The 13331-nt window shown below is 41.1% G+C and overlaps 3 protein-coding genes across 7 annotated transcripts in view; 2 read left to right on the plus strand and 1 right to left on the minus strand.

The window, feature by feature from the left end:
* The window catches only part of carmil2 (capping protein regulator and myosin 1 linker 2), a 47386-nt gene extending 44231 nt beyond the window's left edge, over window positions 1-3155 (plus strand). Inside the window, exon 39 of the mRNA XM_055934260.1 lies at window positions 123-3155. Coding sequence (XP_055790235.1) covers window positions 123-331 — 209 coding nt within the window. The 3' untranslated portion in view covers window positions 332-3155. The remainder of the gene's footprint in view (window positions 1-122) is intronic.
* LOC129862513 (transmembrane protein 170A-like) lies at window positions 917-7707 on the minus strand. The gene is made up of 3 exons (XM_055934264.1): window positions 7246-7707; window positions 3248-3418; window positions 917-3096 (listed from the first exon to the last, which is right to left on the minus strand). The coding sequence occupies exons 1-3, from the start codon at window positions 7358-7360 to the stop codon at window positions 2966-2968; spliced, it is 417 nt and encodes a 138-aa protein (XP_055790239.1). The 5' UTR covers window positions 7361-7707; the 3' UTR covers window positions 917-2965.
* A 29-nt stretch (window positions 7708-7736) lies between these two features.
* The window catches only part of LOC129862511 (craniofacial development protein 1-like), a 55245-nt gene continuing 49650 nt past the window's right edge, over window positions 7737-13331 (plus strand). For all 5 annotated transcript variants that reach the window (XR_008760775.1, XR_008760776.1, XM_055934261.1 and 2 more), the window contains exons 1-5: window positions 7737-8152; window positions 8356-8488; window positions 8672-8906; window positions 9088-9212; window positions 12271-12396. Coding sequence is in view for 3 of the 5 variants with exons in the window: in XM_055934261.1 (XP_055790236.1) it covers window positions 8086-8152; window positions 8356-8488; window positions 8672-8906; window positions 9088-9212; window positions 12271-12396 (686 nt within the window). In the remaining 2 variants the exon portion in view is untranslated. The remainder of the gene's footprint in view (window positions 8153-8355; window positions 8489-8671; window positions 8907-9087; window positions 9213-12270; window positions 12397-13331) is intronic.

A 13331-nucleotide genomic window follows, 5' to 3' on the forward strand; every position in this document is an offset into this window, starting at 1 on the left:
TTCACTGTTCAATTTTGTTAGGTTTATCTTTCTGCCTGTAAAAAAGTCTGGTTTTGTCTTGTTCTGTTGTCCTTGAGATTGAAAATCTAATCTCTGCTGTGTCTTATTAATAATCTAAACAGCAGGTGAAGCAGAGGAGGAGAGGACTGGTGAGGGGATGGACAGCTGGCCAATAACAGAGGACAAGCCAGGGCCAAGCCCAGTGGGGACCAGTCAGGGAGAGAGCACAGTAGAGAAGAGGGGAGAGACTGTCTCACAGCAGCACACAGCACAGGCAGAAACATCAGACCAAAGAACTGAACCCCCCTTACCGGAGACACACATGGATTGACCTGCTCATAGTCTATTTTCTATCATGTCTACCTTTGCCTTGCACGCCAGATTATGAAAAAAAAAATTCTAAACTAAATGTTTTAAAAAGATTAAATCCATACATATACTTGTTGATTTTGAAGTGTCATTAAGTGCACTTTCCTCACTGCTTTAATTTAATGCACAAAGCTACAAAACCTTGGTTAATTCATTTATCAAATATTCAGCAGTGTTTTGCCTGAAGTGCATGGAAAACATGAAACAGCCAAGGAAACATTATCTCAGTGATCATATAAAGCGCCAGGCTGTCTCATGGAGTGCAGCCTGGATAGTGGCCCCCTCATGATGAGTCATCTGTGTGTAGTTTCTCCTTGGTAACGCCACATTACTCCCTCCGTTCACCACTAAGCCATGCTGCTGCTGGGAGTTGGCTAGTGGAGGCAGTAAAGGCACAGAAGTGCCATCTGTGTGTATGGAGAGGCAGAAAGATGGAGCAGGAGATAAATAATCAGCCTATACTCTTGACACACTACTCTAGTGTCATGCAGTATTGTCAAAATGAGTTGAAATCAGTCTGGTGTAAAACAATACACTACTCAAACTATTATAATGTAAACATTTTTTTATTACATGAAAATATTAACAATTGGCACTTAATTTACTGTAATAAAATCAACCTTGTAAAAACAAAATCAATCCATGGATTCAAATCACATGGTAAATAAAGAGCATTAACTTAATGGAAATCGAGACAAACCATCTAGCTATAACAAACAGTGTGCAGTCATGCTACAATGAGGAAAGTTAAAGAACTTTAGAAAAATAAACTCTGTGGAATTGAGGTGTCCAAGGCTTTCAACATGTCACTGCCAGGAAGTAGACTAGCTCGGGCCTGCTGTTAACTTTAATCACCACAAATGTCTACATTACAATAATGATTCATAACCCAATAGTGTTATTGCCAAGCCAACCTCAATATCCTAATTTATTCCTATAACCTGTCTGCTCTCAATCCACCCCTTGTACTATTACTGCACTTATAACGGTCACTAATCTGCTGATAGTTTTGGACAATCCGCATGCAGTGGTGCTGAATAATTTAAAAAAACATTTTAGTGTAACTTATTAATGCTTGATTTCGCTAGTCTTTGCTACTCTTGGCATGTAATAGAGATCTCTACAAAGTTGTGCTTTCTTATGATGGTATGTGATTTATTTCTTGCTAAATTTGACTTTACCCGTGTCCTTACACACGACTCCAGATTTATACTCAAGATACACTGTCAAAATCCTTAAAGTAGGATTTTGGGACATGGAGGCTTTCAGTTCAAACTAAATCAGTTGTACATTTTGTATTCGGTTCTCTTTGGTAAAGGTTTAAGAAATTCCACAAGGGATTTTAAGGAAATTAGATTCACATTCATGGTTTAGAGTGAAGTTGCCTCTTATTCCTTTAGCATAATCAATGCCAAAGTAACAATATATTACACTATTCCTATATACTGTTCACCATTAACACCAAGGCCAATATAAAATTAACAAAAACTGAGCAATGCAGCAAAGGTTCTTGAAAGAGATATACAATTCTATAATCGTGTTGACGCCAGATAACCAAGTGCAGTCTGCTACTGTTTTGTGTTAAGATTTCACTCAGAAAGAAGCATGTTGCATACACACTGGACTTAACCTGCTGATCAACCATCTGAAAATACCCCTAACAATATGGAAAAATATTTAAGAGAATAAAATAGATGGATCAACTCTAGTCCTTGTGGTATTCAACTCTGAAGTCCGGAGCCTGATGGTGTTCTGTTCTACCTGACAATTAATTGCAGCCTCCTGATGTCCCAGGTCTAAATCAGTCCTTGAAAAAACGCAGTGGAACTGGCTTCGAGGTCGAGAGTTGAGTTTAGGGCCCTATGGTTCTCAGCAATATACAGAATGCCTCTATGCTTACAGAATAAACTGGAATGGGCTTAAATATTATGTACAAACTTTCTTTTACACATCCCAAGTAGGAATGTTAAAGTATGGACAATCTCTAATGCTATAAAACACATGTGGAAATAACACAAAGCTTAAAGTTGTAGCTATGTCTGACTTAAAATGTCAATACCAATGTCATATCATCGAGCACTGTGCCTCATTGTAAAGATATTACACCTCACAGTCAAGACATTGTATTAAGCTGAATGACTTGGGGAGGAGCAGAAAATGTTCTCCTTTAGTGTTTCTCTAAAGGCATGCAGGCTCAGACATGTATAGGCTAGTCTTTTACAGGCCGTTGAACAGTAAAACTTAAGAGTTTACTCAACCAAATTGTAGAGTGCAATTTCTCTGGAATGTTTAATTCTCAGCCATGTGTATGATACACATATAACTCACAAAATGAGAAGGCTAGTTCAGAGTATAGTGCCACAGCCACACACACAACAATCTGAATGAAAACTAACAAAGAATGAAGAAGACAGAGCCTCTGGTTAGCCCTGAAATATACCACTTTGGAAAATAATCATGTATCAAACAAAGAGTCATCCGGTAACGGTTATAGAAAATAAGGCCTCTGAAGGAACAGCTGTCTCTTGCATATGCCGTCCTGATGATTGCATGTTCTTCCCCCCTCACTCCCTTCTTGAATTCCTGTGTCCTAGTGCTAGAGTGTAGCTAGGACTCTGAGGAAGGATATAATGAGAACAAAGAAGGACTGGCCCACTCCAAACACCAAGGCCTCCAAGGAGATCATCCTCTTCCCTGCTGCTTTGTACACCCCAGCTATGGCAGCACCTACAAGCACAAATATTTTTGTTTTGTTTTGAGCAATGTATAAAATAATTTGAACATCATGGCTTTGAGCAGTGAGTTGATGAATAGTGATGTTTGTGTACTATAATGGATCATGTTTATAGCTTATCAGAAGATGAGGTGAATAACTCACTGGTGAGGACTCCACCACACACAAGGCCCACGATGCCCATCAGTAGGATGGCGATGGGCATGAAGCGGGCCATCTTGTGTTGTCGCAGGGTGGCGAGGGCCAGGAGAGCAGCGGGGAGGTGGAACACCAGTGAAGAGACAGCAGCCCACAAGAAGACGCCATACCACATCTCTGAGAGAAAGAGCAGAGGGAGTTAAGCAACTGAAGGAAGTAAGTGTAGGCAGGTAGCCTAGCGGTTAAGGATATTGGTTTGAATCCAAGCCCGGCTAGGGGGGAAAAAAATCTGGCGATGTGCCCTTGAGCAAGACACTTAACCCTAACTACTGCTGTAAGTCGCTCTGGATATGAGCGTCTGCTAAATTAATACAATTTAGAAAATGCAAAAAATGCAAGCGCATCATGATTCCATGTAAAAGGACCCATGAGCACCAACAGGTGAAGTTCATAGGAGCATGTCAAATGAAAGCCAATAGTCTGTTTTTTATTAAGGTATATATACATTTCTCCAACCAATTTCCATCCTAAAGTTAGAAATAAGCAAAGGCTTTGATTTCTGGTCAAACAAATGGAAAGGGGGTCTTAGAAAACATCAACCAGAAAAAGTCTTAAAAGTTATTAGAAATACATCAAAACACAATGTTGAAGTAAAGACCCCTGCCTAATATCAACATTTATATTTCGTTTTGGAGAAATGAATTGCCTTTGGAAGTTCAAAAAAATATTGCCTAGTGTACTGTAATTCTGTTACCAAAAAACCCACATACAGTGCTGCAAAAACATTTTTGCCCCCTTTCTGATTCTCTCAATTTTTTATACTGTTTTCAACCAAAACCTAATATTGGATAAAGGGAACCCGAGTTTACAAATAACAAAAAATGTATAACCATTTTCATGTAGACTTGATTGTGCGTTTTGGATCATTGCCGTGCTTTATGACCCAGCTGTGCTTCAGCTTCAGCTCACAGACGGAGGGCCTGACATTCTCCTGTAGAATTCTCTGATACAGATCAGAATTCATGGTTCCTTCTATTAAGGCAAGTCGTCCAGGTCCTGAGGCAGCAAAGCATCCCCAAACCATCACACCACCATGCTTGACTGTTGGTATTTGTTTTATTTGTAAACTCAGGTTTCCTTTATCTAATATAAGGTTTTGGTTGAAGATCTGATAATTCAGTATTTTAAAAAAATACACCAAAGTAGACAAAATTAGAAAGGGGCAAATACTTTCACAGAACTGTATCTAAGATATTTTCACATTTCTCTCCCTCATGAGGAGGGAGGATAGTAAAAGTAATAGTAGACCTACCAATTAGTTATCGTGTTTCTACTGATGACAATTTTGTTAATGAATTATTAAGTAGGCCTAATTAAAATGCATCAATCTGTTACCAAATCAGTAACAGAATGAGGGAAAAATATAACAGAATTACTGCAATAGAATTGTCTACATAGTAGTCACAAACCACAGTTGGGTCACCTGTTACGGTCTTCCCTTCCACTAACATACCGCTTTTTCTGTTGTGTTGTGGTAAAAGCAAGAGTATGAAAACAGTCTGGGCAACCCCTTCCTCTCTCTCTCTCTCCAGTTAATTTCACCGCTCTCTTTCCATTTACTGTACCTAGCATCCTCACCCACTGACCACCAACCAATACAGGACGTCCCTGGACATTGAAAAGTAATTTAAATTTGGTCAGTCCGCCCTGGCCTTGATTTCAACGTTGATTTTTGGTCAGGTTCGGAATGGCCTTGATTTCGGACTAAATCCGAACCAATCACAGACGCCTAGTTTCAGAAGTTTGGACAGCACAGTTCAGTACAGTAAAGAAAAGGAGTATAGTTCAGTACTACAGTGGAGTCGAGTTCAGTACAGTAGATCAAACTAGAGTACAGTATAATACTCTACAGTACTGAACTATACTCTGCTCTGATTCAGAGGGGTTGGGTTAAATGCGGAAGACACATTTCAATTGAATACATTCAGTTGTACAACTGACTAGGTATCCACCTTTCCCCTGTACTGAACTCTACTGTGCTCTACTATGATGTCCAAACTTGTGAAACTCAGAAGTCTATGATTGATACAGGGTCTTGTTCGGGGGCAGAGCTCATTAAAATAACCAGTTTGTAGAATAATGCCCAAATATGCATGATATTGCATATTTCTACCTTTGTGTACCTATTCAGGATACATCACGGTGAAGAGAATGACATTCATATCCATAATTATGCATTTCTTTAGTACTGATCCCTGCAAAATGACCTCCAGCAGGCCACAAATGTGCATGTGTCTGCTCAAACGGTCAGAAACAGACTCCATGAGGGTGGTATGAGGGCCCGACGTCCACAGGTGGGGGTTGTGCTTACAGCCCAACACCGTGCAGGACGTTTGGCATTTGCCAGAGAACACCAAGATTGGCAAATTCGCCACTGGAGCCCTGTGTTCTTCACAGATGAAAGCTGGTTCACACTGAGCACATGTGACAGACGTGACAGTCTGGAGACGCCGTGGAGAACGTTCTGCTGCCTGCAACATCCTCCAGCATGACCAGTTTGGCGATGGGTCAGTCATGGTGTGGGGTGGCATTTCTTTGTGGGGCCGCACAGCCCTCCATGTGCTCGCCAGAGGTAGCCTGACTGCCATTAGGTACCGAGATGAGATCCTCAGACCCCTTGTGAGACCATATGCTGACATATGCACATTTGTGGCCTGCTGGAGGTCATTTTGCAGGGCTCTGGCAGTGCACCTCCTTGCACAAAGGCGGAGGTAGCGGTCCTGCTGCTGGGTTGTTGCCCTCCTACGGCCTCCTCCACGTCTCCTGATGTACTGGCCTGTCTCCTGGTAGCGCCTCCATGCTATGGACACTACGCTGACAGACACAGCAAACCTTTTTGCCACAGCTCGCATTGATGTGCCATCCTGGATGAACTGCACTACCTGTGCCACTTGTGTGGGTTGTAGACTCCGTCTCATGCTACCACTAGAGTGAGAGCACCGCCAGCATTCAAAAGTGACCAAAACATCAGCCAGGAAGCATAGGAACTGAGAAGTGGTCTGTGGTCACCACCTGCAGAATCACTCCTTTTTTGGGGGTGTCTTGCTAATTGTCTATAATTTCCACCTTTTGTCTATTCCATTTGCACAACAGCATGTGAAATTTATTGTCAATCAGTGTTGCTTCCTAAGTGGACAGTTTGATTTCACAGAAGTGTGATTGACTTGGAGTTACATTGTGTTGTTTAAGTGTTCCCTTTATTTTTTTGAGCAGTGTATTTATCACATGCACCGAATTCAACAGGTGTAGTAGACCTTACAGTGAAATGCTTAGAAGGCCTTAACCAACAATGCGGTTTTAAGAAAGAGCTAAGATTTGTCACGTATTATGTATTTTAAATTAGTGTTTTGCAATTATTAGCAATGTAAATTCTGCATTTCTTAAGTTTTATCTGTAAGCAAGAATAAATCAACTCAAACTCAGTGTTAGGGCAAAAACTAAAACGTTCACCGAGTTTGGGAAATGCTGGTTTACACAGACATTACACACATGCCTGTTGTCTCTGACACGTATTCTGAATTCAATACTACCTACCCAGTACCCATGTTTCACATTCATAATGTACAACTGACCCCTAAATAACCCAGCGAAATAATATAAACTGCTAAAGATTACACATTATATACATCTCTCACACACAGTAGTCTGGAGAATAATATTTCTCACAAACACATGGCACTTTCTCTAAAAAAGACCACTGCATTGGTGACTAATATATGGATTAACTTTAGGGGCAATTTAAAGCTGTCCGCTTGTACAATAGCTAATATTGTTGTTATTGCCAGCTAACACAAGATTAGCTACTTAGTGTACGTTCACATAAGCTAACGTTAGTTATGTTCATTTACCGTTAAATCGGCTAACGAAACATTCACTTTAGGTTTACAGCGAAAACCGTTCGACTGGATACAACAGAGCAAGGCTATAGCTAGATTGAATCTCACCTGAGAAGTCGCTAAGCGATGTGTCGTTGCCTCGATTGGTGCCATTTTTCCTTGGGACCAAATTTAAGCTAAGAATTTGCTGAACAAACCCAATCTCGTTATATCCGTTATGCATGTCTTATGCACATAACATCACGAGTAAGTGTGAGAGACCACGAATATCCGAATAACACCATGAGAACATTAATGTTGGATCTAGCAAATCCACAAGGGTTGGATTGGTTGATCTCCCTGAATATATCTGTTAGCTAGCTCATGTAGCTTGATGTCAACACGACTTGGTTTGACGTCACGCCGTTAACATACTCAAAGGACTACAAAAAGGATTTCACAATCGTAATACGCTAGCTAGCTTGTTAAACATAATTTACAAAGAGTATTGACATGTACAAATATACTAATGCAATCGATAAAGAAACCGGTATTTAATTTCCAACAACAAATATGCTATAAACCCGTCGTTCTGAACGATTTGTTGATCCTGTGGACTTGCCGTAGTAAAACAGGAAGTCAACAGCTACCAGATAATTACTCATTGAGCTCCTTTTTGTAGCTAGTCACCAAAGCCACACGTTTTCGTAGTGCAGAAACTTGTTTAGTATTTGTTCGTTAATTTGGTTGTAGGTATAATAAGCTATACAGCTAGAAAAAAATTGATAGCTTTCTCGGTTACTTTGTAACCGCGTGATACTAGCTACAGCCAGGGTTTGTCAGACAACCGGTGCTTTGCTTTTGTAACTTGCTGACGTTACTGGAGACAGCTATCTAGCCAACTATTCATACATTCCCTGCTGTGTTTAGTATTGGTAGAACGTGTAGCCTCTTTCTGAAGGGGAAATTATGAATTACTCAGATTATGATTCCGATGGCTATTCTTCAAATGCAGATCAAGACTATGTCCCATCTGGTAAGGTTACTTCCACAAGCAGATAGACATGCAATGCTAGAGTTGACAATATATTTTATTACACGTGACAGAAAATCATAACCACTCTATACAGTAGTTATATTAGGTGTCATATTCTTCATGAATGTTGCTTGATGAAAGCTACTGTATTTGTCATTCAATTCAAGTCTTCTAATCATGGTTCTTGTGTGATTGAATGACAGATGACAACCTTAGTGAAGATGACATGAATGAATGTGTGAAAGAGGATGGTCTGGAAGGGGATGACCAGCGTGGCCAACAGTCTGATAATGTCACCAAGAAGAAAAAGAAGAAAGCCCAACACATTGGCATGAGGTGAGTGATTCAACACTTTTGTGTTCAGCTCAGTTTTTAGACCATTGGTGTGCAGTGATTGCTTTGTTTTGCTCAGTTTTTCTTGTAAAGTACATGTTGTTAGTCTGCTGGAATTGGTGGATGACAATGTACTACTATATTTGTACATTATTTTCCTACTGCACTCTTTGTCAATCCTCATAGGAAAAGAACGAAAGGAGGACTGAAGTTAGATGAGACACTGCATGATGGCAGTGTGGAGGATCAGAAAGTAGAGCAGGGGGAGGAGAGAGAGTTTTCTACTCCCAGGCCCAAGAAGAAGGAGGAGGATGAAGAGAAAAAGAAGAAGGCAGATGATTTGTGGGCCAGTTTTCTGAGTGATGTTGGTCACAAATCCAAGCCACCTACTCCAGTGCCGCAGGCTACTACTAAACAGCAGGTATTGTACCAAATATAACAACTCCTGGCCTGTAGAGACACACCAGGCATATGATAGTTGGAACCTGGGTTCCTGTTACAGTTTGGTGGTTGTGCATGTTTTTTGCATTGGAATCAAGTTTTCAGTTTTTGGAACACTACTCTGATGTTTAACACCTGTTTTGTTTTATTATCTCCACCAGGCTGTACCCACAGACAGTTCGAAGAAGCCTATTTCGGCTCCATCAGAACCTCAACAACCAGAGCTTAAAGAGCCCTCTAAAGTCACCATCACTAAGGTGTTTGACTTTGCTGGGGAAGAGGTCCGGTAAGTTTAGACCACTGGTGGACAATCAATCAATCAAATGTATTTATAAAGCCCTTCTTACATTAGCTGATGTCACAAAGTGCTGTACAGAAACCCAGCCTAAAACCCCAAACAGCAAGCAATGCAGGTGTAGAAGCACGGTGGCTAGGGAAAAACTCCCTAGAAAGGCCGGAACCTCGGAAGAAACCTAGAGAGGAACCAGGCTATGAGGGGTGGCCAGTCCTCTTCTGGCTGTGCCGGGTGGAGATTATAACAGAACATGGCCAATATGTTCAAATGTTCTTAGATGACCAGCAGGGTCAACTAATAATAATAATAATCACAGTGGTTGTAGAGGGTGCAACAGGTCAGCACCTCAGGAGTAAATTTCAGTTGGCTTTTCATAGCCGATCATTCAGAGTATCTCTACCGCTCCTGCTGTCTCTAGAGAGTTGAAAACAGCAGGTCTGGGACAAAGTAGCACGTCCGGTGAATAGGTCAGGGTTCCATAGCCGCAGGCAGAAAAGTTGAAACTGGAGCAGCAGCACGGCCAGGTGGACTGGGGACAGCAAGGAGTCATCAGGCCAGGAAGTCCTGAGGCATGGTCCTAGAGCTCAGGTCCTCCGAGAGAATGGGGAAGAGAGAGAGAGCATATTTAAATTCACATAGGACACCGGATAAGACAGGAGAAATACTCCAGATATAACAGACTGACCCTAGCCCCCCGACACATAAAATATTGCAGCATAAATACTGGAGGCTGAGACAGGCAGGAGGGGTCTATGCATATACCGATAGATGTACACTCTTTGACCACCTGATGGCAGTGCAACCTAACAGTTGAAACCTTCACATTGTTCCTGAGAAAGTGTCTGAATTCCACAGCATACTGTAGCATTTTGATTTATGAGTTACAACACCAAATGTCAGTTTACAGGCCAAATAATGTGCTGGGAAAGTGTTTTTACTTAGTCGGGGTCTCACCAGTAGTATTATCTATATAATATGAAGCACATTAAAGGACTTTGTTTATTTTCTCTGAAAGCCCTAATTATTGCAACATATGATTACCATTGCACCCAGACAGCTATAACCCAGACCCTAATGGATGCAATTCCCTTAAGGAATGTATTCCCAGAGGGATGTACTGGTTGACCTTTAATATTGGACTGTTCTCCTCCACAGTGGTGTATGGGCACATCTTATCCCTGTCATTATGTCCTATTTGAGAAGATAGGACAGTCTATTATATCTGATGGAGTGCAGTGTCTGTTGAGGGATTCAGATGCTGTATCATCCACTACACTCAGGGTCGGCATTAGCCTTTTGGGGGCCCTAAGCGAGATTTGGTTGGGGGGCCCCCCACCTCGCGGCAAAACGTGGCCCCTCTCTTGACGCAGAGTAACTTTCCTTTAATTCTACACATTTTGCCAAGGGGCGGAGAGAGAATTTAGTATTTTTTTATAACACATTTAATTAAATTCTATAATTTTGTCATTGGGCAGAGATAAAATGTGCAGTTCTACAGTACATTTCCTGCAATTCTAAAATACAGGGTGGAAACTTATGTTTTTTCACCTCCACTTTTTTACCAGCAAATGATCATAATCCATTGGGTAAACTGATCTGTATTTAAACAGTATGACCATTTCATAAATGGTAAAATTGCGTGTGATATGATTGCATTTTGGAAGCCCGCTCCTCCTGTTCCCCAAAGATGAATGGTTTTGACCATGCTCTCTCTACTGCTTTGATTGGTGTAGCTAGAAATCACAAGTGCCTGTTTTATAATGAAAAGGTACCCGCAAAAGAAAATTCCACAAACTTGTTTATCTATTTTGTGATGTTACATTTGTTTTGGTGTTTTGTTTTGTGTCAGATGCACTGATGGTGTTACATATAATTTGCGGCGTGCATCATGAGCAAAGTCATTGCCCTTTCACTTTTTCTAGCTATGAGAACAATGGCATGAGCATGGATTTATTTGTCATTGCTGTAGCGCATCAAAATAGCCTGCAAGCAGCCTACCAAATTTTGCACCGTCATTACAATGTAGAAAAATGTATCTGTAGTTCAAATCGTTCAATGGTCAGGCTATCCATATTACCGGTGCTTCATCTTATTATTTTTATTTCTATGGCGAACTCGCGGCCGCAGTTTATGGAAATTACCAAAACTTGAGATAACAATAGATGGCAAATTCAAAGATACGGGTTTCCCCTATCCATCTGTGGCAGAGTTTTCCCTAAATGCTTATGACAAATCCAGCTCAAGAACCTGCTATTGCATAGCCAGCTGGCTAATCTTTTGAATACGGTGTAGCAACAACAGATAACATTAACTAGCTAGATAACATTAGCATGCTAGCTAACTACACTGACAGCTGTCATTGCCCTACTTGTTGTTATTTCTCCACTCCAAATGGAAATCACCACAACGTTCCCACCCCCTGCACCTGGTGTGTTTTACTATTCTTACTCACAACAATAAGTTGAGACCCCGACTGAGTTCCAATTAAAACATAATATATATATTTTTTTTTTGGGACCAGGGGCCCTAAGTGACCACATGGTTGTGTAGATGGGGTGCTAGAAGCGAGTGCAGGGTTTAAGGAGGAAAGGGAGAAGAAACAGAAGAGTGAGAGGCAGAGGCATAGCCTTGATTAAAAAATTACCACTTGGCAGGAGATGGAGGGAAAGTATTGTCAGATATTACTGAATTTTGATTCGTGTTTCTGAGTGTGTGTGTTTGTGTGGGAGGGGATTCTTGTACTACCAGCGAGGGACTCAACCAAAAGCATTGGCTCGTAAACAGTGACCAGCCTAAGGGGTTTATGAAACATCAGCCGTGCGTTTTGGGGAAAAACTGATGTTTTTATGTGTGTGTGTGTGTGAGAGAGAATTATAGAGAGGGTGGGAATTTGTTAAAATGCCAGCCAACCCATGGCTTCTTGTCTGTGTGTCCTTTTCTTGACAAATGTACAGAGTTATGTAACTTGATGATATTTACTTATGTTCGTTAGACTGCCACTAATACAGTCCTGGGTTTAAGTATCTGTCTGTCTTTTTTCTGTCTCCAGGGTATCCAAAGAGGTTGATGCTGACTCCAAGGAGGCCAAGAGCTTTCTGAAGGCCAAGGAGGAGACGCCATATGTACAGACTGTACCCAGAAGATTTGAGCCCTCCTCCCTTGCCCCTGGACTGAGGTACATCCCCACCTAGTCACTACATCACCCAGACACCCACGCCTATCTCTTAATATTTGACTTGTAGAGCGGTTAAATATCACTGTTTTTCCTTAATTAGCACTTTCATTTGTATAGGAACAGAGGTACTTCCACTGCTTAAAGCTGGAATCCTTAATGGTGAAACAACCACGTCTGGTTGCGATATTACAACAATGAAGAAGTTATTGCAAATAACAAACATTGTTTTCCCCCTCGGACTTAGAAGAGCACGATAGAAGAGCACAATATGTATTGCCATGGTTTTTCTGTCAGCTCGGCAACAAAAATAATAGTAACGGTGGTGGGGTGGCCAGTGGCGCTGTTTCTCCCTACTGCAGATTCCATCTTTAAGTTACAGTAATGCTAACTGCATAATGTGGTGTCAATTGTGTTTCCACAGCCATGTTTGAATAGTCTGTGAAAGGTGTGTGTATGTGTCTAGGACATGAGGGTATAATCCTTGCCGGTTTCACTCCATTGATTTCTGACAGCTCTTACAGAAAGCCTTTGATCCTGTCATTCCGCTCTTTCTGCTCTCGAGAAACCAGGGAATTTGATTATTGCTTGCCTTTCACACTACTCTGATACAACTGGTTGTGTGTGAGGGAGAGTGTTAGAGTGCATTTTAGTAGTGATGGGGGGGAAATCGATATAGTTACATATCGCAATATTATTTTGGACGATATTATATCAATTCTTTGACTCCAAGATGGAGAACAAGCTATAGGTACCTTTTTTTATGGTATAGTTAGAAAGCGCTAGTCGGCTGTACCTGCGCCAAAACTCTGGTATTGTTCATCTTCTCGCTTGGACTGCATCTTCTTTTTAAATAGTGATTCAACATATTTTCAGCACTTTTCTTTCCATGACTGGTAAACTCATTTTCTCATGCTCTCTTGTCTCTGCAGCAGACA

Source organism: Salvelinus fontinalis, chromosome 9 (genome assembly GCF_029448725.1).
Source record: "Salvelinus fontinalis isolate EN_2023a chromosome 9, ASM2944872v1, whole genome shotgun sequence".
Classification (NCBI taxonomy): Eukaryota; Metazoa; Chordata; class Actinopteri; order Salmoniformes; family Salmonidae; genus Salvelinus; species Salvelinus fontinalis.

Bases quoted from the DNA above. Each gene is read 5' to 3' on its own strand.
- LOC129862513 (XM_055934264.1), bottom strand. From the start codon at position 7,360: ATGCATAACGGATATAACGAGATTGGGTTTGTTCAGCAAATTCTTAGC. The intron at 3,419-7,245 runs GTGAGATTCAAT...TCTTTCTCTCAG, and splicing joins ATCGCTTAGCGACTTCTCAG to AGATGTGGTATGGCGTCTTC. The intron at 3,097-3,247 runs GTGAGTTATTCA...TTGTGCTTGTAG, and splicing joins GTGTGGTGGAGTCCTCACCA to GTGCTGCCATAGCTGGGGTG.